Raw genomic sequence first — 24,060 nt, forward strand, 5'->3', positions numbered from 1 at the left:
ACAGATTATTAATCTTTTATTATTATATAGCTTAACTGTGGAATAAATATTGTAATAGGTACACGTATGAAATTATGAAGGCTAGGGTTTAGATTAATTTGCAGAATTCTTTTTTTTAAGTTCCCCCTTCTTTTCCTTCAGAGTGGTCCTTGAGTATCAATCAATGTTTGGTGGTTGCTTCCAGCAAGTCTTTTGCTTCATTTATTTTGGTTGCTAAGTAAGGAGATCCACCTGCGAGAACAAAGAAAAATAAATGCATTGAACACATTTCATCACTGACATTTTAAAAAATTTCAAATTAAAAAAAATGCTCTTAATTAGAATTCTCTGATATTTTCCCACATATTCATCCTCTGACAAATTATTTTATAAGCTGACTAGAAACCACAACAGCATAAATTAAATTTGTTTAGTGAAGCACTACACATCCCCAACAATCAAAGATAACCTCTGAGAAGAATAATGAAAGAAAGTTATGATCATGAATAATTTGAAAAACATGCAAATTTTTCTTTGGTCAGACATCACCCTTTACCTATCTGACCAGAGAATTTTCTGAAATTAAACGGATGGTTAGGTAAATAAAATAATGGTCTTCTCCAAGACTTTTTTTCTAAAGAGAAGAATATTCATCCATGAAGGAGGGTATCTTTCTGAAGGAGATAAAGCAACCCAAGGGATCTTTCAGAGTCTTATCGAACCCTATATTTTCATAAAAATAAAATACATGTTAGAAAAGGCAACTATGTACTATCTAGTTCTAAAAATCATATTAGTAATACATATGAAAGATAATAAAACTAATGTTAAAGGAAATGCTCCCTGTTCTCTGAAATGATCCTATTAGAATACTTATGGAGTACAGTCTTAGATTTCCTATGCCCTAAAATAAAGTCAGTTCTTTTTTAGAGTTCTTTGTATCTTTCTAATGCAAACACCAAGAGGAAAACTGAGGTGAATTTCAAATTCAGAATCATTATTAATCACAAACAGAACCTATCTAACATACAAAAATACTAGCCCCAAACCATCACATAAAAGCTATTTAAGCATTGTATGCCTTCTGACTTCCAGTCCTGAGCACTTTCATTGCTTAATGCTCGAGCTAACAATCATATTACAGTTCACCAGTCTCTTTCTGTTTTTATTTTTTATCATTCCCTTGAGTACAAACCATCTATAGCTATTGAAAACATCATAAGACCTCAGTAGCTTACAACAAATCAAAAATATCTAGATGGTATTGGTATGTAAATTGTCCTGACTTTATCTAGGCCTTTTATTGATATCAATAAAAGGCCTAGATAAAGCCACCCACTTTATAAAGGAAAAATAAAGCACAGAAAACAGATCAACAAACATGGCGCTGCAGTAGAAAGGGCAATGCTGGAGGAAGCCATATTTAGCTTTTTGCCCTGGAGCATACCACTGACATTTTCATATCAAGATCTGAATCGAGCACTTTGGGACTGTATCATAGAGTATCCTTAAACATACAATAAGAATTACAAATGAAGTTGATTAAAGTTCCATACGTATTTGGTTAGGAAATAAACTGGTTTTATGATTATCTTTGAAAATGATCTTGGATAATGTCAATCTTGGTAAGCTGTTTAAATTTTTAGAGTTACCATGGTAATGCCAGGCATCTTATATGTCCTTAACAAATATTACAATGTTAATTGAACTCAAACATAATCTTTAATTGACTGATAAGCATTCTGGATATTTAAATCACAGGCCATGATACGCTCATTTAGCAGACAGAAAAAAAATCAAAGGCACAGAAAATCGAAAGTGTCAGTAAACATTATATTTATTGATGGCAATGTCAGAAAAAAATTGACAGTTTGTTCAGAATTACACTGAATTACCACTCACCCTCTTTAAGTTAGAGAGACACTGGACTTTTAATTTATGTGCATGGTAGAAACTGGTTTGGCTCTCATTCTACCCTCATTCTATCTTCCTAAAACCTGGAAAAGTTCCTAAGTCAAAAACAACAATTGTTATATTCCCTTCTGGTAGTGTTGGATTCAAATTAGGATCTATCAGTAAACGGCAATCTTGTGAGATTCAGAAGGCTGAAGTGAGAAAGGCTTTCTTGCTGGGCCTCTTTATTATTACTACTAGCAAACAAGATCATGGTGTAGTGGCAGAAGCAACTACGCTTTTGGTACAGTTCCAGTGGCAGTCTATGAGGTAAGAGCCTCCCTGACAGAGCAACTCTATAATTATTTGGGGGTTCATTCTTGTAGGCCAAGTCTAGAATTTATTCCTTAGACGTTCCAACAATTTGTAAGCACTAATTCCCTATACTTAATGCTCTCCTGCTTAAAATATCTAGTTTCTGGCACTGAATCTTGACTAGGACACATATCCTATATTAATAGAAATAAAATACTTTTGAATCTTTCAACCCTGCTCAAATTTCTTGGGGGAATCATCTGGATTGCATTTAATTAGAATATTCCTTTCTCACCACTTGATCTCTACCTTTGTACTCCCACTAAATACTCCTGGAGCTGTTCTGCTTTTAGTTATCAAGAACTATTATGTTTTAGTTCAACCATCTCATTGACACCAACTAGAAGAGTTGAATAAAATATAACACATTAGTATGAAAGCACGGGAGGTCTACCAAGTCAGTCAGGTCTTAAGGGCTAAGATCTTAGAGATAAAGGAAATGCATTGTGGGGCCGGCCTGTGGCTGAGTGGTTAAGTTCACGTGCTCTGCTTTGGCGGCCCGGGGTTTTGCCAGTTCGGATCCTGGGTGTGGACACAGCACCGTTCATCAGGCTACGCTGAGGTGGCGTCCCACACGCCACCACTAGAAAGACTCACAACTAGAATGTACAACTACCTACGGGGGCGGGAGGGGTTTGGGGAGAAAAAGCAAAAAAAAAAAACAAATTTGGCAACAGGTGTTAGCTCAGATGCCCATCTTTAAAAAAAAGAAAATGTATTGTGATGAGATATGAAATGCTAGAAAAGACATATCTAATCTATAGTAGCAGAAAATAAAATGGTGATTGCCCAAGGGGTAGGGATTGGCAAAGAAAGGGGCACCAGGGAACCTTCTAAGTTTTGAAATGTTCTGTGTCTTGATTGTGTTAGTGGTTACATGGATGACATTTGTCAAAACTCATCAAACTGTGTATTTAGATAGATAGATTTTATTGTATGTAAATTATATCTCAATATAGTTAATTAATAAATAAACCAGCAAACTAAATGTTGGTTACAAGAGATTTTTTTTTTAAAGAATATAAAAAGACATACAGTAACAGAAATAAAGCTGGCAATGCTATACTAATTATCAGATGACGTACACTTTAAGGCAAAAGCAATATTAGAGACAAAGTGGGAAATTTCATAGTGTTAAAAGGGTCAATCTACTTATAAGACAAAGCAACCGTAAATTTGAATATACCTAATAATAGAGCCTCAAGATATATAAGGAACAAATGGACAGAACCAAAAGGAAAAATACACAAATCCACAATCAGTGGGAGATTTAATATACTTTTCTCAGTAATCCATGGAAGAACAATTAGACAAAAAGAAAAACTAATAAGAATATCAAAAAGTTGAAAAACATGAACACACTTGATCTAAATGACATACATGAATGATTCCACCCTACCAGTGTGCAGTACATCTTCTGTTACACTGCACGTGGAACACTTACTGAAGTTGACCACGTGCTAGGCTACAAAGGAAGTCTCAACAAACTTCAAAGACTCAAATCACAGTAAGCAGTGCTATTGGTTGTGTGTTCCATGGACTAGAGCTGGTTTACAAGTGTTGCTGGACCGCAACTAGATAGGTTTAGAAATTGAGAATAAGTATTGAAAAATTATTATAGCCATTTGATCAGGGCTGGCCTGGTGGCATAGTGGTTAAGTTCACGTGCTCTGTTTTGGCAACCCAGGGCTCACAGGTTCAGATCCCAGCTGCAGACCTATGCACTGATTATTAAGCCATGCTGTGGCAGCATCCCACATACAAAATAGAGGAAGACTGGCACAGACGTTAGCTCAGGGACAATCTTCCTCATCCCCCCCACCAAAAAAACAGCCTGTGATATAGTAGTGTGTATCTATAGAACCTAATAATAAAAAACTGGGGCTTAAATCTTACGTATATTTTTTATTTCAATTTTCTAATAAATTCATTTTTATTATATTTTACAAAAGTTGCCAGTCCAATAGAAATTGGGGAAAAAACAAGTTCTGCATCACAGACAGTTTGAGAAGTTCTGAAATCAAGTATACTAATTGACTATAGTGGACACAATCTGGGAATCCGTAACAAACAGATCTAGGGGATCCCACTGTTTGGAAATTAATCAGTATACTTGTAAATAACCTATGCATTAAGGAAAATATTAAAATAGAAATGAGCATTCAAGAGAATTAGCAAAGTCAAAGGTTGGTTCTCTGGAAAAACTAATCAACTTCATACCAAAGCATTTAAAATTTCAATGAAATAAATTCTAGGAAAAACATATCAAAGCTGATATAAGAAGAAATGGAAAATCAAAAGAATAACATCTATTTGAGAAATTGAATCTGTAATTAAAAACCTTCCCACAATTAAAAAGCCTAGCCAAGATAGTTTCATCAGTGATATTTTTCCAAAAAATGGAAGAAAAAGAAAACGCATTTCAACTCTTTTTATTAGGCTAGCATATCTTTGGTAACAAACCTTGATGAAAATAGCATAAGATGAACACAGACGCAAAATCAAACAAAACACTAGCTTATCAAATCAGGCTAGATATCATAGTAAGTTAGGTTTATATCAGGAATCCAAGACTGGCTTTAACATTAAAAATTAATCAATGTAATTCATCACATTAACAAAATGAAGAATAAATGTCATATAATCACCTCAGTAGATGCAGAAAACTCAATGCACATTCACAATAAAAACTTTAAGTAAACTAAGAATAGAAGGAAACTTCTTTTACATGATAGAAGTTATCCAAAAGTATAGCAAACATCATACTTAGCAGTAAAGTGTTGAAACCTTTGGCTCTGAGATCAGCAACGAGAAAAGGATACCTACTATCATCATTGCTATTTAACACCATATTATAGGAGGTTCTAGTCATTGTAATAAATGCTCCCCTCTGTTCCCAATAAAAAAAGAAACAAGGATTAGAAAGAAAGAGGAAAGAAATTGTTCTTCATAAATGACACGACTGTGTAGAAAATCTAAAAGGATCTAAAGACAAAATCATAGAATTAATAAATAAATTTAACAAGTTGCTGGATAAAATAGCAATACATATAAATATCAATTTTTATGTCATAGAAATAAATATACAATACAAATTTTTTAAGCAACACAACTTATAGTAGAATTTAAAAAATCAACACCTAGGAATAAATTTAACAAATTATACATATGACTACCACCCAGAAAACTGAAAAACCTTGTTGAAATAAAGATGACCCAAATAAATGGAGAGATACGTCTGTTCATGGATTGGAAAATTCAAAATTTGAAAGATATCAATTCTCCCTAAATAGAGCTACAGATTCATAGCAATCCCAGTCATAACTCCAGGAGGTTTGCGTGTGAATTGGTATTTGTGTGCCTGCACATGTGCACAAGCAAACTGACAAGATAATTCCTGACATATATTAAAATGCAAAGGGCCAAACATAGTCAAAAAATCTTAAATAACAAAAAATTCGAAGGATTTATACTACCAGAAATAAGGATTTGTTATAAAGCCACACAAATTAAAACAGTGTGGTATTGGCACAAGTATAAAGAAACTGACCAATGGAAAAAGAGAGAAAATATAGAAACATTTCCATAAATATTTGGTCACTTGACTTATAACAAGGTAAGACTGCAGGTCACTGGGGGAAAGAATACCCTTTTCAATAAATAACGCTGGACCAGTGGAATACCTATATAAAAATAATTGAAACTTTGCCCTTATATCACATCATATACAAAAATCGATTCCAGTTTATTACAGATATAATTATGTAAGATAATAAAGGTTCCAGAAATTATCTTCATGACCTTGAGACAGGCAAAAACTTCTTAAACAAAACAAGAAAGGCACTAAGTGGAGAAGAAAAGTTTGAAAAACTGGACTATATTAAAATTAAGAATTTCTGTTTATGAATGGACACCATTAAGAGTAGGCAAAAGCAAGCCACAGAGAGAAGATATTTGCAATGCAAAGGATTCATATCTAGAATACCAGAATATATGATGCCCCCAAAAGTGAGTAAGAAAAAGAGACAACCCAGAAGAAAAAGTGGGTAAATGGTAGGATATTCATAGGATGGAATACTGTACCACAACAAAAATGAACAAATTACTACTACGGCATTCACCACTACATGAATAAATCTCACAAAGATAATACAAAAAGAATAAAGACGACAAACACAGAAGACTACACATGATATGATTCTACTTTATATACAAAGTTCAAAAACAGGAAAAGCCAAAAAGCCAAAAGCCAGGATAGTGGTACCTTTGGGGAGCGGGGAGTGATTGGAAAAGTACACGAAGAGAGTTGCTACATGGTTTTATTTCTTAATCTGAGTACTGGCTACATAAATGCGTTCACTTTGTGACAATTCATTGAGTTGTATATTTATGATCAGTGTACTGTTACAAATGTATATTTCAATTTTTAAAAGTTTATTGAAAAACTAATACTGGAGATATGTTGATCTCCATGTAGTCTGATGACACTACAAATTTATACTGTCCAAAAATCACTGGGGCTCTGTAAACCTATGATCAAGACCATGGTGATGAGGATAGTGACTAGGCATTATTCTAATAATATTATTTCATCTGGTTCTTCCAACCATCCTTTGTAGTTGCTCAATTCTTATTTTCATTACATAAAGAGACTGAAACACAAAAATGTTTAGTAACTTGCCCAGCACCAGCCACAGCATTGATATGAAGTGGAGCCAGGATTCCCAGGAAGCAAGATTCTTTGCTTATTAAAGTTCTACCATATTAAACAAGTGGTTGTTGTAAACTTTTTCTACTCTCTTCAAGCCTGTAATCCCATCCCAGGTCCTCTTCCTTCTTGAGAAAATTGAAATCATGCATTGCGATATATCTTTTAAAGCATACGTCTATTTACCTATGTAATAAATACCTTAAAGAGCAATCATGCCTTAAATCTCTCTGTATTATCAACACAGCTCTGAGCACACAGATGGGACTTGAGATGTGTCTTTGAGGAGGAGGGGAAAAGTGATTAGTCACGATTCTATTATTTTCTTGCATCAAGTGCCAGCTTTACAGAAGTAAAACCACTCGAGAGATATAGAAAACAGGTAAACAAGTGGGTTAAGAATGGGTGCTTTAAAAATAAATAAACATCTGCAAAATATCTGAGTAAAAAATCCTAACCAGCGCCTAACCAGAGAAAATAAGCAAATATTCTACAATTAACAACTGTTTCAAAGTCAGATATAACTTATTACTAATGTGAGTTAATTAGCACACCAACCTGATGATTAAGAAGATGCAAGTTCCAAGCAACATGGCAGAGTGAGAGGTTCCTTTGTCTCGCTCCCTTCAAACTTACAACTAAATGGGCATTCATTGATCAACGGAGGACACCCACATAGTAGCCCAGGATGTCTGAGAGACCCATGCTGCTTTACATTGGAAGGTGGATGGACTGCTCCTGGGGAGGTGGTGGAAATGGTGAACACTCTCTGGCCCCCAGACAGCCCAATACCCGCAAGCTACTGCTCTCCTGGCTGAAGTGCTCATAGCACCGCCACAGCCCTGAGGGTGGGCGTGCACCTTGGCATGACTGTGGAAACAGGCAACAGCAGCCCTGGGCCCCCCACGATTGCTCTTTGGTGCAGTGGGAAAGCCCACAGTCCCACCACAGCCCAAGGGAGTGACTTGGGCTCAGACCCGGTGGGGAGGCCGTGCCCACCAAACACAAAGGCCGCTGTAACCCAGGAGCAGACCACGGCACAACTGTGAGCCCAGGCAAACAAATCACCAGCTGCCTTAAATGCCCATAGCTCTGCTGCAGCCCCGAAGGGGTAAGTGCGACCAAGCAGGACTGCGGGAGCAGGGAGTAACAACCCTGAGCCCTAGCGTGACTGCTCCTTGGTCCAGCAGAAAAACCCACAGTTCCACCATAGCCCCAGGGAGAGACTCAGGCTCAGTTCCAGTGGGGAGGCCCCATCCACCAAGCACAAAGGCTGGTGCGACCTAGGATCAGATGGCGGTGTATCTGAGGCCCAGGCAAAAGTGCCCCCAGGTGCCATAAATGTCTATAGCATCACAGCAGCCCTGAAGGGGCCATACGACTGGCAGGATTCTGGGAGAAGGTGGCAGCAGCCCTGAGCCCCTGTGTGATCACTCTTGACCAGTGGGAGAGTTCACAATCCCACCACGGTCACAGGGAGCAGTGCTGGCTCAGATCCAGCAGGGAGGCCCATCCACCAAGCACAACAGCTGGTACAACCTAGCACCAGACAGTGGCAGAGCTGTAAGTCTGGGTAAACAAGCTCCCAGCTGCCTCAAAAGCCCATAACACCACTGTGGTCCTGAAGGGAGGAGCACATCTGGGCAGGTCTATGGGAGCAGGCACAGCAGCCCAGAGACCCCACATGATTCTTCCTACAGTTGGTGGGAGACTCCACAGGGCCTCTGCAATCCCAAGGAGTGGCCCAGGCTCATTAAGGCACAGCCTAGAGGGATCCTGGTGGGTGTAGATTACACAGCTCCTGCCCCCTCCCCAAAGCGGCAGCAAGTGGAAGCTGCAACCAAATTCTATCTCCATGTGGAAGCACAAATCCATGCCATAAAGCAGTATGAAAAAATATATTAAATCTCCAGAAAAGAAGAAAAATCACAAGTACCCAGGAATCAATCCTGCAGACACAGAAATCTATAACCTAAATCACAAAGAATCCAAAATAGCTATCATTTAAAAACTCTACGAGTTAAAAGAGAATGCAGACAGACAGTTCAATGAGTTCGGGAGTTACTTCACAAAACAGCTTGAAACTATAGGGAAGAGCCAATCAGAAATGCTGGAGGTGAAAAACACAATGGATGAGATAAAGAAAAATGTCGACTCCCTGAACAGTAGAGCTGATATTATGGATAGTAGAATCAGTAGTCTGGAGGATAGGAATATAGAAATGGTTCAGATGGAGGAGGAAAGAGAACTAAGACTAAAAAGAAATGAAGAAACTTTCTGAGAAATATCCAACTCAATTAGTAAATGCAAGATTAGAATTATAGGTGTCCCAGAGGGAGAAGAGTAGGAGAATGGAGCAGAAAGCTTGTTCAAAGAAATAATAGCTGAGAACTTCCCAAACCAGGGGAAAAAGCTAGAAACCCCATGTGACAGAAGCCAATAGATCTCCAAACCTTATCAATGTAAAAGACCAACACCCAGGCATATAGTAGTAAGTGTGACAAAAGTTAATGACAAAGAAAAAATATTAAGGGCAGCAAGGCAGAAGAAAACAACCTACAAAGGAACCCCTATCAGGCTGTCAGCGGATTTCTCAGTAGAAACCCCACAGGCTAGGAGAGAGCGGAATGATATATTCAAAATTCTGAAAGACAAAAATTTTCAGGCAAGAATACTCTATCCAGCAAAAATAGCCTTCAAATATGATGGAGAAATAACAATTTTTCCAGATAAACAAAAGTTAAGAGAGTTCACCACAACAAGAATCCCCCTGCAAGAAATCCTGAAGAAGCTTCTCATACCTGAAAAAAAAGTGGGGGGGGGGGGGTTACAAAACCCTGAGCAAGGAGATAAGTAGATAGACAAAATCAGAAAACTGCAGCTCTCCATCAGAACAGGCTAGCAAATGCTTAACTACAACATTAAAGATAAACGGAAGGAAAACACCAAAAATAGATATAATCTTGTCATTTTAACCACAAACTCAGAACGCAAGATGAAATAAGACGTGACAATAACAACTTAGAAGAGGAAGAGGAAAGGAATGGCACCAGCTTAGTCTAAGGAAATAAGATGCTATCAGAAAACAGACCATCTCATCTACAAGATGTTTTACACAAACCACATGGTAACCACTAAACAAATAATTAGAACAGAGACACAAATGACAAATAAGGAGAAAACTAAGAAAACCAGCATAGAAAACTAACTAACTGAATTGGTAGTCGAAAATACATGGGATGAGAAACAAAGGAAATGCAGGAGAACTGGAAAATGAGTGATAAAATGGCAACATTCAGCCCTCATATATCAATAATCACTCTAACTGTAAATGAATTGAATTCTCCAATCAAAAGACAGAGTGGCAGGATGGATTAAAAAACAAGAGCCAACAATATGCTGCCTCCAGGAAACATATCTCAGCCCCAAAGACAAACAGAGTGAAGGGATGGAAGACAATACTCCAAGTTAATGGTGAACAACAGAAAGCAGGTGTCATCATACTTATATCAGACAAAGTAGACTTCAAGACAAAACAGGTAAAGAGAAACAAAGAGGGGCAGTATACAATGATAAAAAGGACACTCCACCAAGAAGACATTAACTAATAACTATTATGCACCCAACACAGGCACACCAAAGTACATAAAGCAACTATTAACAAGCCTAAAAGGAGGTATTAAGAACAGCACAATAATAGTAGGGGCCGTCAACACTTCACTTACACCAATGGATAGATCATCCAGACAGAAAATCAACAAGGGAACAGCAGAATTAAATGAAAACCTAGACCAGATGGACTTCATAGATATATATAGAACACTCCAAAAACAGCAGGTTAGACATTCTTCTCAAGTGCGCATGGAACATTCTCAAGGATAGACCATATGTTGGGAAACAACGCAAGACTCAATAAACTTAAGAAGATTGAAACAATATCAAGCATCTTTTCTGACCATAATGCTATGAAACTAGAAATCAATTATGAGAAAAAACACGGGAAAGGGGCAAAGAGGTGGAGATTAAACAATGTGATACTGAACAACAAATGGATCATTGAAGAAATTAAAGGAGAAATCATAAATTATCTGGAGACAAATGAAAATGAAAACACACCATGCCAACTCATTTGGGATGCAGCAAAATTGGTCCTGAGAGGGAAATTCATTACCATACAGGCTCACCTTAACAAATAAGAAAAATTTCAAATAAGCAATCTCAAACTACACTTAACAGAATCAGAAAAAAAAGAACAAACAAAGCCCAAAGTCAGTAGAAAGAGGGAATTAATAAAAATTCGAGCAGAAATAAATGAAGTTGAAACAAAAAAGGCAGTACGCAGGATCAATGTAACAAAGAGCTGGTTCTTTGAGTAGATAAACAAAATTGACAAATCCTTAACAAGGCTCATGAAGAAAAAAAGAGAGAAGGCTCAAATAAATAAAATTAAAAATGAAAGAGGAGAAATTACAATGGATACCACAGAAATACAAAAGATTATAAGATTACATACTATGAAAAACCATATGCCAAAGAATTGGACAATCCAGAAGAAATGGATATATTCTCAAGACACTTATAACCTCCCAAAACTGAATCAAGAGGAAATAGAGAATCTGAATAGACCAATCACAAGTAAAGAGATTGAAACAGTAATCAAAAACCTCCCCAAAAATAAAAGTCGAGGACCAGATGGCTTTTCTGGAGAATTCTACCAAACATTCAAAGCAGATTTAATACCCATTCTTCTCAAACTATTACAGAAAATTGAGGAAGACAGAACACTTCCTAACACATTCTATGAGGCCAACATCACCCTGATACCAAAGCCAGACAAGGCCAACACAAAGAAAGAAAATTAGGGGCCAATATTGCTGATGAATATAGATGAAAAATCCTCAGCAAAATATTGGCAAACCAAATACAGCAATACATTAAAGAGATGACACACCATGACTAAGTGGGATTTATACCAGAGACACAGGGATGGTTCAACATCAGCAAATCAATCAATGTGATACACTACATTAACAAAACAATGAACAAAATCCACATGAAAATCTCAACAGATGCCGAGAAAGCATTTGACAATATCCAACATCCATTTATGATAAATATTCTCAATAAAATGGGTATAGAAGGAAAGTACTTCAACATAATAAAGGCCATATATGACAAACCCACAGCCAACATCATATTCAATGGGCAAAAGCTGAAAGCCATCCCTCTGAGAACAGGAATAAGACAAAGGTGCCCACTCACACAAGTCTTATTTGACATAGTACTGGAGGTTCTGGCCAGAGCAATTAGGCAAGAAAAAGAAATGAAAGGAATCCGAATAGGCAATGAAGAAGTGAAACTATTATTGTTGCAGATGACATGATTTTATATGTAGAAAACTCTAAAAACTCTATCGGAAAGCTATTAGAAATAATCAATAATTACAGAAAAGTTTCAAGATATAAAATCAACTTACAAAAATCAGTTGCATTTCTAACTCTAATAACAAACTAACAGAGAACTTAAGAACACAACCTTACTCACAACTGCAACAAAAAGAATAAAATATCTTGGAATAAACTTAACAAAGGAGGTGAAAGACCTATACAATGAAAACTACAAAACTTTACTGAAAGAAATTGATGACGACATAAAGAAATGGAAAGACATTCCATGCACATGGATTGGAAGAATAAACATAGTTAAAATGGCCATACTACCTAAAGCAATGTACAGATTCAATGCAATCACAATCAGCATCCTAACAACATTCTTCATGGAAATAGAACAAAGAATCCTAAAATTCATGTGGGGCAACAAAAGACCCTGAATTGCTAAAGTGATCCTGAGAAAAAAGAACAAAGCTGGAGGCATCAAAATCCCTGACTTCAAAATATACTACAAAGCTATAATAATCAAAACAGCATGGTACTGGCACAAAAACAGGCACACAGATCAATGGAACAGAACTGAAAGCCCAGAAATAAAATCACACATCTACGGATAGCTAATCTTCAAGAAAGGAGCTAAGAACATACAATGCAGAAAGGAAAGTCTCTTCAACAAATGGTGCTGGGAAAACTGGACAGCCACATGTAAAATAATGAAAGTAGACTATTCTCTTATGCCATTCACAAAAATAAACTCAAAATGGATCAAAGACTTGAAGGTAAACCAGAAACCATAAAACTTCTACAAGAAAATATGGGCAGTATATTCTTTGACATGGGTCTTAAAAGGATCTTTATGAACACTATGTCTTCTCAGACAAGGGAAACAAAAGAAAAAATAAACAAACGGGACTTCATCAGACTAAAGAGCTTCTAAAAGTCAAGGGAAATGAAGATCGAAACGAAAAGACAACCCACCAACTAGGAAAAACATACTTGCAAATCATATATCCAATGAAGGGTTAATCTCCATAATATATAAGGAACTCACACAACTGAACAACAAAAAATCCAACAACCCGATCAAAAAATGGGCAGAGGATACAGACATTTCTCCAAAGAAAATATACAGATGGCGAATACGCACATGAAAAGATGCTCTACATCACTAGTCATCAGGGAAATGCAAATCAAAACTACACTAAGATATCATCTTACACCCATAAGAACGGCTATAATAACAAAGACAAAAGATAACAAATGTTGGAGATGTGGAGAAAACAGAACCCTCATACATTGCGGGTGGGAATGCAAGCTGGTGCAGCCACTATGGCAAACAGTATGGAGATTTCTCAAAAAACTAAAAATAGAAATACCATATGACCCAGCTATCCCACTACTGCGTATCTATCCAAAGAACTCGAAATCAACTATTCAAAGAGACTTATGCACCCCATGTTTATTGCAGTATTTTTCACAATAGCCAAGATATGGAAGCAACCCAAGTGCCCACTGACAGATGACTGGATAAACAAGATGTGGTACATATATACAATGGAATACTACTCAGCCAAAAAAAGATCACAAAATCATCCCATTCGCAACAACATGGATGGACACTGAGGGTACTGTTAAGCGAAATAAGCCAGACAGAAAAACATAAATACTGTATGATTTCACTCATATGTGGAAGATAAACAAACACATGGACAAAGAGAACTATTTAGTGGTTACCAGGGGACAGGGCATGTAGGGTGGGCACAAAGTGTGAAGGGGCACACCTATATGGTGACTGACAGATAATAATGTACAACTGAAATTTCACAATGTTGTAAACTATCACCACCTCAATAAAAATAAAGAAATAAAACAACAAAAAAAGAAGACACAATTTCTATTTTATCCTTGGATCTTTCTTAGGCAGCTCTGATCACCAATTTTTGTATATTCCTTACTTCTCATTAAAAATTATGAATTGTCTACATCCCAAAACTGTAAGAACTAACAAGTACTGCCATCTGCTGATTTGAAGGGTTCTTAAAGGTCACCAACCTTTCTTAAAAGAAAAACACTAAAATCATGTGAAGGCAGATCAGAGATTGATTTCTGGCATGAGGAGTTCCACTGACCTATTCCCCAGTGAAACTGGTGAAAACTATATAAACAACTCTAACCAAGTGAAGCCTCCAGCAATGATCTTAAAAGCAAAAATAAAAAACCAACATCTATTTAAGAAAATCTAAGAAAATTTGTTAAGAAAGGTAGGAAGCTATATAGTATTTGAACCAAAACGGCTCCCTCCTTCTCCCTTCCCAGCTTAGCAAGGCAAGACTCCATGCTGGACTGCTGCAGCCAGGAACACAGACAAGGTTCCGCTCTCCCCAGCTCCTGGGCCAAGGGCTTTCTTTCCAGGAGGAACAGGACTTCTGTATTTCTCTTCCTGCCCCGAGATGCCTGATGCTGAGGCTAAGTCCCAGGCAAGTGGAACAGAAGCTCTATCTTGGCATGGCTCCCTTAGAATACTGGGACCTTGGGGCCGGCCCAGTGGCACAGCAGTTAAGTTCGCATGTTCCACTTTGGCGGCCTGGGATTCACTGGCTCAGATCCTGGGTGCGGACGTGGCAACGCTTGTCAAGCCCTGCTGTGGCAGGCATCCCACATATAAAGTAGAGGAAGATGGGCACGGATGTTAGCTCAGGGCCAGTCTTCCTCAGCAAAAAGAAGAGGATTGGCAGCAGACATTAGCTCAGGGCTAATCTTCCTCAAAAAAAAAAAAAAATACTGGGACCTCACTAGCCCTTCTCCTAGTCCCTAAGCAAGGTGGCTCCACACTAGGAGAGGCAAGCCAAGAAGACCTCAGGCTTATTCCCCTCTATTGCATGCTAAGCATCTAGAGTGGGGGTTTTCTTTTATTTTTTTAATTTTATTTTATTTCCTTTTTTCTCCCCAAAGCCCCCAGTACATAGTTGTATACTCTTTGTTGTGGGTCCTTCTAGTTGTGGTATGTGGGATGCTGCCTCAGCGTGGTTTTGATGAGCAGTGCCATGTTCGCGCCCAGGATTCGAACCAACGAAACACTGGGTCGCCTGCAGCGGAGCGCTGGAACTTAACCACTCGGCCACGGGGCCAGCCCCCAAGAGTGGGGGTTTTCTTCAGAGAGAAGCTTGCCATAGTTCCCACCCCCAGCTCCAGAGCCTGGGCAGAGATTTCGCCTGCAGAAGAAACAGGCATAAAACAGACAGTTCCTTATCTCTTTGCAAAGGAACTGACTTTCTTTGAAACAGAATATGGAGGGTGCTCTCAGGGATAGTACAAGGACAGTGGAGGTTCTGGTGAAAGGTAATTGGGAAGAGATTCATGAATCTAATGAAGATACAGCTTAGACTATAGGTCAGTTCACAGGAAAGAACTAGGGAATACGACAGCTCCTGGGGTCAGAATATATATATCAAACACTGACCTCGGAAACTGTCTATCAAAGGTATTACAATTTAGTGGTACCAGTTTGTAGAAATTTATGTTGCAGGGATTGTTGGTAACAAGTGAGCAACTGGTCAGCAATTAGCGGAGTTCAACAGTTGGGTGTAATGAAGGAAAGAGTAACAGAGTCCTACCAGTACCACTGTTATCCCAGGGTGACTGAGGGCATACTCAAAACTGTGCCTCCTTGAGGAGCAGTGTAACAGACTGAACACTGTGGGGGTAGGTGGTGGGTGGGTATAGACTTCACTAAAATAATCCAGCCAGTTACTAAACAAATAAACAAACAATCACAAGCACTCCTTCGGTGTGTGGGGGCCGTACCCAGAGCAGCTATAATATATAATTTAAAATGTTCAATTTCCAACAAAGTATTACAAGGCATGTAAAGAAACAGGAAAGTATGACAATATGACCCATACACACATCATGAACAAAGCAGCAAGAGAAACTGTCAGAGTGACCAGATGTTGGATTAATGGAAAAAGATTCCAAAGCAGCCATTATATATTCACAGAATCGAAATTTTAAAAAATCACCAGAGGGGCTCAAGAGTAAAGTTGCAATGGCATAAGAAAGAATTAGTGAACTTGAACATAACAGCAATTGAAATTATGCAAGCCAAAGATCAGAGAGAAAAAAGAATGAAGAAAAAAGAACAGAGCATCAGGGAAACGTGGAACATCACTAAGCCCACATATATACATGTAATGGGAGTACCAGAAGGAGAGGAGAAAAAAAGAAAAAGCAAAAATCTTTAAAGAAATAATAGCTAAAAACTTCCCAAATTTATTGAAAAACAATAACCTACACTTCCAAGAACCTCAATAAATTCCAAGTAGGATAAATAAAAAGAGATCTAAAAACAGACACATCATAGTAAAAACGCTAAAAGTCAAAGACAAGGAGAAAATTTGGAAAGTACTGTTAAACTGACTTAAAAAGGAGGCCATTAACTGAGGTGGCTTTAAATGCCTTAGTAGCCTGTGTAAACAAACCAAAACCTAAGCCTGTAAATCCCTCAATGTTAACTAATCAAAGCCTACAGAGAACTAATGACAAACAGCCAAGTAGGTTTTTCAAATACAGCAAATGTTTAAGTCACAGCCAATCAAATAATTTCCTTGCTTTCTTCTGCCTCTTCTCTATAAAAGTACTTCCCTCAGCTCCTGTCAGTAGAGGGCTCCTAATCACGTCTGATTGGGTGCTGCCTACTTTGAACAGATTTTTGCTCAAATAGACTCTTAAAAATTTTAGTATGTCTCAGTTTATCTTTTAATAGTAGCAACAGAAAAACAATGTGTCGCTTACAAAGGAACCCTCAACAAGATTAACAGCTGACTTAGCGGAACAATGGAGGTCAGAGGTAGTGGAATGACATAATGAAAGCTCAAAGAAAAAACTGTTGACCAAGAATCCTATACTCAGCTGTCATTCAGAAATGAAGGCAAAACAAGCACTATTCCAGATTTCAAAAACTGAAAATATTTGTTAGCAGACCCACTTTAGACGAATCAGTAAAGGAAGCTCTTCAGGCTGAAAGCAAACGACCTCAAATGGTAACCACACACACAAAGAGCACTGGTAAAGGACAATGAAATCATAAAAAGCAATACAAATGCATATTTTTCTTTCTTAACTGATTGAAAAGGCAATTATATAAAATAATATGTAATAATATAATATGTATTGTTGGGACTATAACATATAGAAATATAATATATGCATAATATATTTGCTAGAAACAGCACAAAGGAGATGGGTGGGAGCAAAGCCATTGTGGACTCAGAAAATAACAGCAAATAGTAAAGTAATAACTCTAATATACTGTTGGGTTTGCAACATTTGTGGATATAATATCTATAACAATAAAATCATAAAAAGAGGGAAATGAGAATAGAGCTATATAGGAGCAATGTTTCTATATATTATTGGAATTAACCTAGTATAAATCTGAAGCTGATCTGATAAATTGAGATGTATTTAGTAAATGCTAGTGCAGTAACTTAAAAAACACTCAAAAATAGTGAAAAAATTTAATAACATTAAAATACTACATTAGAAAATATTCACTCAATGCAAATGAAAGCAGCAAAGGAGGAATAATAGAGGAGCAAAAAAGATGCAAGACATAGAAAACAAAAAGTAAATGCAGACACAAATCCAACTATATCAATAATAACATTATATATAAATGTGTTAAATAATTCAAACAATGAAAAGGTTGTCAGATTGGATTAAAAAAACATGATTCAACTAAATGTTGTCTACTGGAGACACACGTTAGATTCAAAGACACAAAGAGATTGAAAGCAAAAAGATTAAAAATCATTTATCATGGAGGGAGGATCCAAGATGGCGCGGTGAGTAGTCCTCTTTGTCTCTCCCCCTTCGAGTCTACAATTATTTGGACACTTATCACTTAACAAAGGATATCCAGACAGCATCTCAGGGCGTCTGAGAGACCCACGCGACTATACATCAGAAGGCGGACAGACTTTCCTCCGGGAGGATGTGGAAATAGGTGAAAACTCTCCGACCCCGACCGAACAGCCTAGTACCTGCAAGCGGCTTTCTTCCAACGGACGCCCCCAGAAGATCAACACACTTCTAGGGCAGGAGCGAGCACACAACAGAGGAGCGACAGTGGAAACAGGTGACCAGAACCCTACCTAAACCCCCCGCAATTACTCCTAAATGCAGAGGGAAACTTTGCAGTTGCACACCAGAGCCCGCGGGGAGAGTCTCTCCCCGCCATTGGCGGGGAGATCCCGCCTAGTGTTCACGGTGCCCGGTGGGTCCCAGAGAGAATCACTGAGGGTACGGAGGTCCCCCGGCTGCCACTGCCTGCACGGTGGGGCTAGGGATTGCCGGAGATCTCGGAGCGGACTGGAGCTGGGTAAAGCTGCAGAGGCTGGCTCCGCGCCCTGGAGGGGAAGCTCCAGAGTTCCGCCCGGGCAGCAGACAAAACTCTCTGTCTGCCATTAGCGGAGGGGCTACGCCCAGCATTCACAGCTCCGGGAAAGTCCCGGAGAGAATCCCAGAGGGCGAGGTGACCTCCAGCTGCCGTTGCCCGCCCCGTGGGGCTAGGGATTGCCGGAGATCTCAGAGAGGACTGGGGCTGGGTGAAGCTCCAGAGGCCGGCTCCGGGGCCCGGAGGGGAAGCTCTGGAGTTCCACCCGGGCAGCAGACAAAACTCTCTGTCTGCCATTAGCGGAGGTGCTATGCCCAGCATTCACAACTTCGGGAAAGTCCTGGAGAGAACCCCAGAGGGCGAGGTGACCCCCAGCTGCCATTGCCCGCCCTGTGGGGTAAGGGATTGCTGGAGATCTCGGAGAGGACTGGGGCTAGGGGGAGCTCCAGAGGCCGGCCCTGCAGCGCGGAGGGGAAGCTCCAGAGTTCTGCCCGGGCAGCAGACAAAACTCTCTGTCTGCTATTCGTGGAGGGGCCACGCCCAGCATCCACAACACCAGGAGGGTCCCAGAGAGGAGAATATCAGGCAGGGCAGCAGCTGACCAGCTACCACTGAAATCAGGATCTCTGGCTATCCTCCAAGACAGGGCAAAGTGCTCCCCGAGTTCCTGGGGAACAGGACTGGGGCTGGGTGGAGTTCCAGCGACCCAGCTCCGTAGCCTAGGGGGAAAGCCTACAGGCTCACAGCAGCCTCAGGGAAAGCCTCTGCACAGCACTAGTAGAAAGCACCCATCCGGCAGCCACAAGGCTGGAAGACCCTGGGACAAAAGTAGCATAGGTAGGTGAACTAACCACAGACTGTAGAAGATGCCAATAGCTCTCCTGCGACCCATAGTGCACAAATGAGATTTTGTGGGTGCCGACAGTGACTGAGCGACAAATATAAGTGATCCCACCCCTGGCCGCTGGAAAAGCCCATAACACCGTTGCAGACCCCAAGGAGGGAGCACGTCTAGGTGGGCTGCAACAGTAGGCACCAGCAGCCTGAAGCCCCCCTGTGATGGCCCCCACAGCAGAGGAGGGAATCCAAAGGACCACTGTGACTACGAGGAGGGGCCCAGGCCCAGTTAGCAACTGCGGATAGGGTTCCTGGTTGGTGCAGTATAAACAGCTGCTCCCCCACTGCAGCAGCAGAAACAAGTGAAAGGAGCAACTAAACTCTATCTCTATGCGGAGGCACAAATCAACAACATCAAGCAATATGAAAAAATACATTAAATCTCCAGAACAGAAGGAAAATAACAAATACACAGAAAACAATCCCAAAGAAAATGGGATATATAACCTAAATGATGATGACTTCAAAACAGCCATCATTAAAGTACTCAATGAGTTAAGAGAGAATTCTGACCGACAACTCAACGAGTTCAGGAGCTATGTCACAAAAGAGTTTGATACGATAAAGAAGAACCAAACAGAAATATTGGAAATGAAGAACACAATAGAGGAGATTAAGAAAAATCTACATGCACTGAACAGTAGGGCCGATAATATGGAGGAAAGAATTAGCAATTTGGAAGATGGCAATATAGAATTGCTGCAGGCAGAGGAGGAGAGAGAAGTAAGACTAAAAAGAAATGAAGAAACTCTCCGAGAATTATCAGACACAATTAGGAGATGCAACGTAAGGATTATAGGTATACCAGAGGGAGAAGAGAAGGAGAAAGGGGCAGAAAGCCTATTCAAAGAAATAATGGCTGAGAACTTCCCAAATCTGGTGAGGGAGATGGATCTTCAGGTGACAGAAGCCAATAGATCCCCAAACTTTATCAATGCAAGAAGACCAACTCCACGGCATATAGTAGTGAAGCTAGCAAAAGTCAATGACAAGGAGAAAATACTAAGGACAGCCAGGCAAAAGAAACTAACCTACAAAGGAACCCCCATCAGGCTATCAGCAGATTTCTCAGCAGAAACTTTACAGGCTAGAAGAGAGTGGAATGATATATTCAAAAATCTGAAGGACAAAAATCTACAGCCGAGAATTCTCTACCCAGCGAAAATATCCTTCAAATACGATGGAGAAATAAAAACTTGCCCAGACAAACAAAAATTAAGGGAGTTCATTGCCACAAAACCTCCTCTTCAGGAAATCCTCAGGAAAACCCTCATTCCTGAAAAATCCAAAAAAGGAAAGGGGCTACAAAACCAAGAGCAGAGGAGATAAGTAGAAGGACAACAACACAGAGTAGCAGCTCTTCATCAGAACAGATTAAACCACGGGACGAGAAACAAAGGAAATTGAAGAAAACCGGAAAACAAGACACAAAATGGTAGTGGTAGGCCCCCACATCCCAATAATCACTCTAAATGTAAATGGATTGATCTCCCCAATCAAAAGACACAGAGTGGCAGGATGGATCAAAGAACAAGACCCAACAATATGCTGCCTCCAGGAAACACACCTCAGCCCCAAAGACAAACACAGACTCAGAGTGAAGGGATGGAGAACAATACTCCAAGCTAATAATGAACAAAAGAAAGCAGGTGTCGCTATACTAATATCAGACAAGGTAGATTTCAAAGCAAAACAGATAAAGAAAGATAAAGAGGGACAGTATATAATGATAAAAGGGACTCTCCACCAAGAAGACATAACACTTATAAATATATACGCACCCAACACAGGAGCACCAAAATTTGTAAAGCAACTCTTAATAGAACTAAAAGAAGACATCAACAACAATACAATAATAGTAGGGGACCTCAACACACCATTAACACCAATGGACAGAACATCCAGACAGAAAATCAACAAGGAAATAATAGAATTAAATGAAAAATTAGACCAGATGGACTTAATAGATATATATAGAACACTTCATCCAAAAACAGCAGGTTACACCTTCTTCTCAAGTGCACATGGAACATTCTCAAGGATTGACCATATTTTGGGAACCAAAGCAAACATCAATAAATACAAGAGAGTTGAAATAATATCAAGCATCTTTTCTGATCATAATGCTATGAAACTAGAAATCAACTACAAGAAAAAAGCAGAGAAAGGTGCAAAAATGTGGAGACTAAACAACACGCTTCTCAACAAACAATGGATCATTGAAGAAATTAAAGAAGAAATCAAATATTATCTGGAGACAAATGAAAATGAGAACACGACATACCAAATCATTTGGGATGCAGCAAAAGCAGTCCTAAGAGGGAAATTCATTGCAATACAGGCTCACCTCACTAAACAAGAGAAAGCTCACATAAGCAACCTCAAACGACACCTAACAGAACTAGAAAAAGAAGAACAAACAAAGCCCAGAGTCAGTAGAAGGAGGGAAATAATAAAAATAAGAGCAGAAATAAACGATATTGAAACAAAAAAGACAATAGAAAGGATCAATGAAACAAAGAGTTGGTTCTTCGAAAAAATTAACAAAATCAACAAACCTTTAGCCAGACTCATCAAGAAAAGAAGAGAGAAATCGCAAATAAATAAAATTAGGAATGAGAGAGGAGAAATCACAACAGATACCAATGAAATACAAGGGATCATAAGAGAATACTATGAAAAACTATATGCCAACAAATTGAACAACCTGGAAGAAATGGACAAGTTCCTAGACTCCTACAATCTCCCCAAACTGAATCAGGAAGAAATAGAGAATCTGAATAGGCCAATCACAAGTAAGGAAATAGAAACGGTAATCAAAAACCTCCCCGAAAATAAGAGTCCAGGACCAGACGGCTTCTCTGGAGAATTCTACCAAACATTCAAAGAAGACTTAATACCTATTCTTCTCAAACTGTTCCAGAAAATTGAGAAAGATGCAGTACTCCCTAACACATTCTATGAAGCCAACATCACTCTGATCCCCAAACCTGACAAGGACAACACAAAGAAGGAGAACTACAGGCCGATATCACTGATGAACATAGATGCAAAAATCCTCAACAAAATTTTGGCAAACCGAATACAGCAATACATCAAAAAGATTATACACCATGATCAAGTGGGATTTATACCAGGGACACAGGGATGGTTCAACATCCGCAAGTCAATCAACGTGATACACTACATCAACAAAATGAAAAACAAAAACCACATGATCATCTCAATAGATGCAGAGAAAGCATTCAACAAGACCCAACACCCATTTATGATAAAAACCCTCAATAAAATGGGTATAAAAGGAAAGTACCTCAACATAATAAAGGCCATATATGACAGACCCACAGCCAACATCATACTCAATGGACAAAAACTGAAAGCCATCCCACTGAGGACAGGAACAAGACAAGGGTGCCCACTTTCACCACTCCTATTCAACATAGTACTGGAGGTGTTGGCCAGAGCAATTCGGCAGGAAAAAGAAATAAAAGGAATCCAAATAGGTAACGAAGAAGTAAAACTCCCGCTGTTTGCAGACGACATGATCCTATATATAGAAAACCCCAAAGAATCCATAGAAAAACTATTAGAAATAATCAACAACTACAGCAAAGTAGCAGGGCATAAAATTAATGTGCATAAATCAGTAGCATTTCTATACACTAACAATGAACTAACAGAAAAAGAACTCAAGAACTCAATCCCATTCACAATTGCAACGAAAAGAATAAAATACCTTGGGATAAACTTAACCAAGGAAGTGAAGGATCTATACAATGAAAACTACAAAACTTTCTTGAAAGAAATTGATGACGACATAAAGAGATGGAAAGACATTCCATGCACACGGACTGGAAGAATAAACATAGTTCAAATGTCCATACTACCTAAAGCAATCTACAGATTCAATGCTATCCCAATCAGAATCCCAAGAACATTCTTCACAGAAATTGAACAAACAATCCTAAAATTCATATGGGGCAACAAAAGACCGCGAATTGCTAAAGCAATCCTGAGCAAGAAAAACAAAGCCGGCGGAATCACAATCCCAGATTTCAAAACATACTACAAAGCTACAGTGATCAAAACAGCATGGTACTGGTACAAAAACAGGTCCACAGATCAATGGAACAGAATTGAAAGCCCAGAGATAAAACCACACATCTATGGACAGCTAATCTTCGACAAAGGAGCAGAGGGCCTACAATGGAGAAAAGAAAGTCTCTTCAACAAATGGTGCTGGGAAAACTGGACAGCCACATGCAAAAGATTGAAAATTGACCAGTCTTTTTCACCACACACCAAAATAAATTCAAAATGGATCAAAGACCTAAAGATTAGGCCTGAAACAATAAGTCTTCTGGAAGAGAATATAGGCAGTACACTCTTTGACATCGGTTTCAAAAGAATCTTTTCAGACACTA

The 24,060-nt window shown here is 38.9% G+C and overlaps 1 protein-coding gene across 1 annotated transcript in view; it reads right to left on the reverse strand.

Annotated features, from left to right (window-relative positions):
* Positions 1–24,060, reverse strand: part of DNAJC15 (DnaJ heat shock protein family (Hsp40) member C15) — an 85,696-nt gene continuing 61,636 nt past the window's right edge. The window contains exon 6 of the mRNA XM_014838857.3: positions 1–231. Coding sequence (XP_014694343.3) covers positions 161–231 — 71 coding nt within the window. The 3' untranslated portion in view covers positions 1–160. The remainder of the gene's footprint in view (positions 232–24,060) is intronic.

This window comes from Equus asinus, chromosome 11, assembly GCF_041296235.1.
Source record: "Equus asinus isolate D_3611 breed Donkey chromosome 11, EquAss-T2T_v2, whole genome shotgun sequence".
NCBI classification, from domain to species: Eukaryota; Metazoa; Chordata; class Mammalia; order Perissodactyla; family Equidae; genus Equus; species Equus asinus.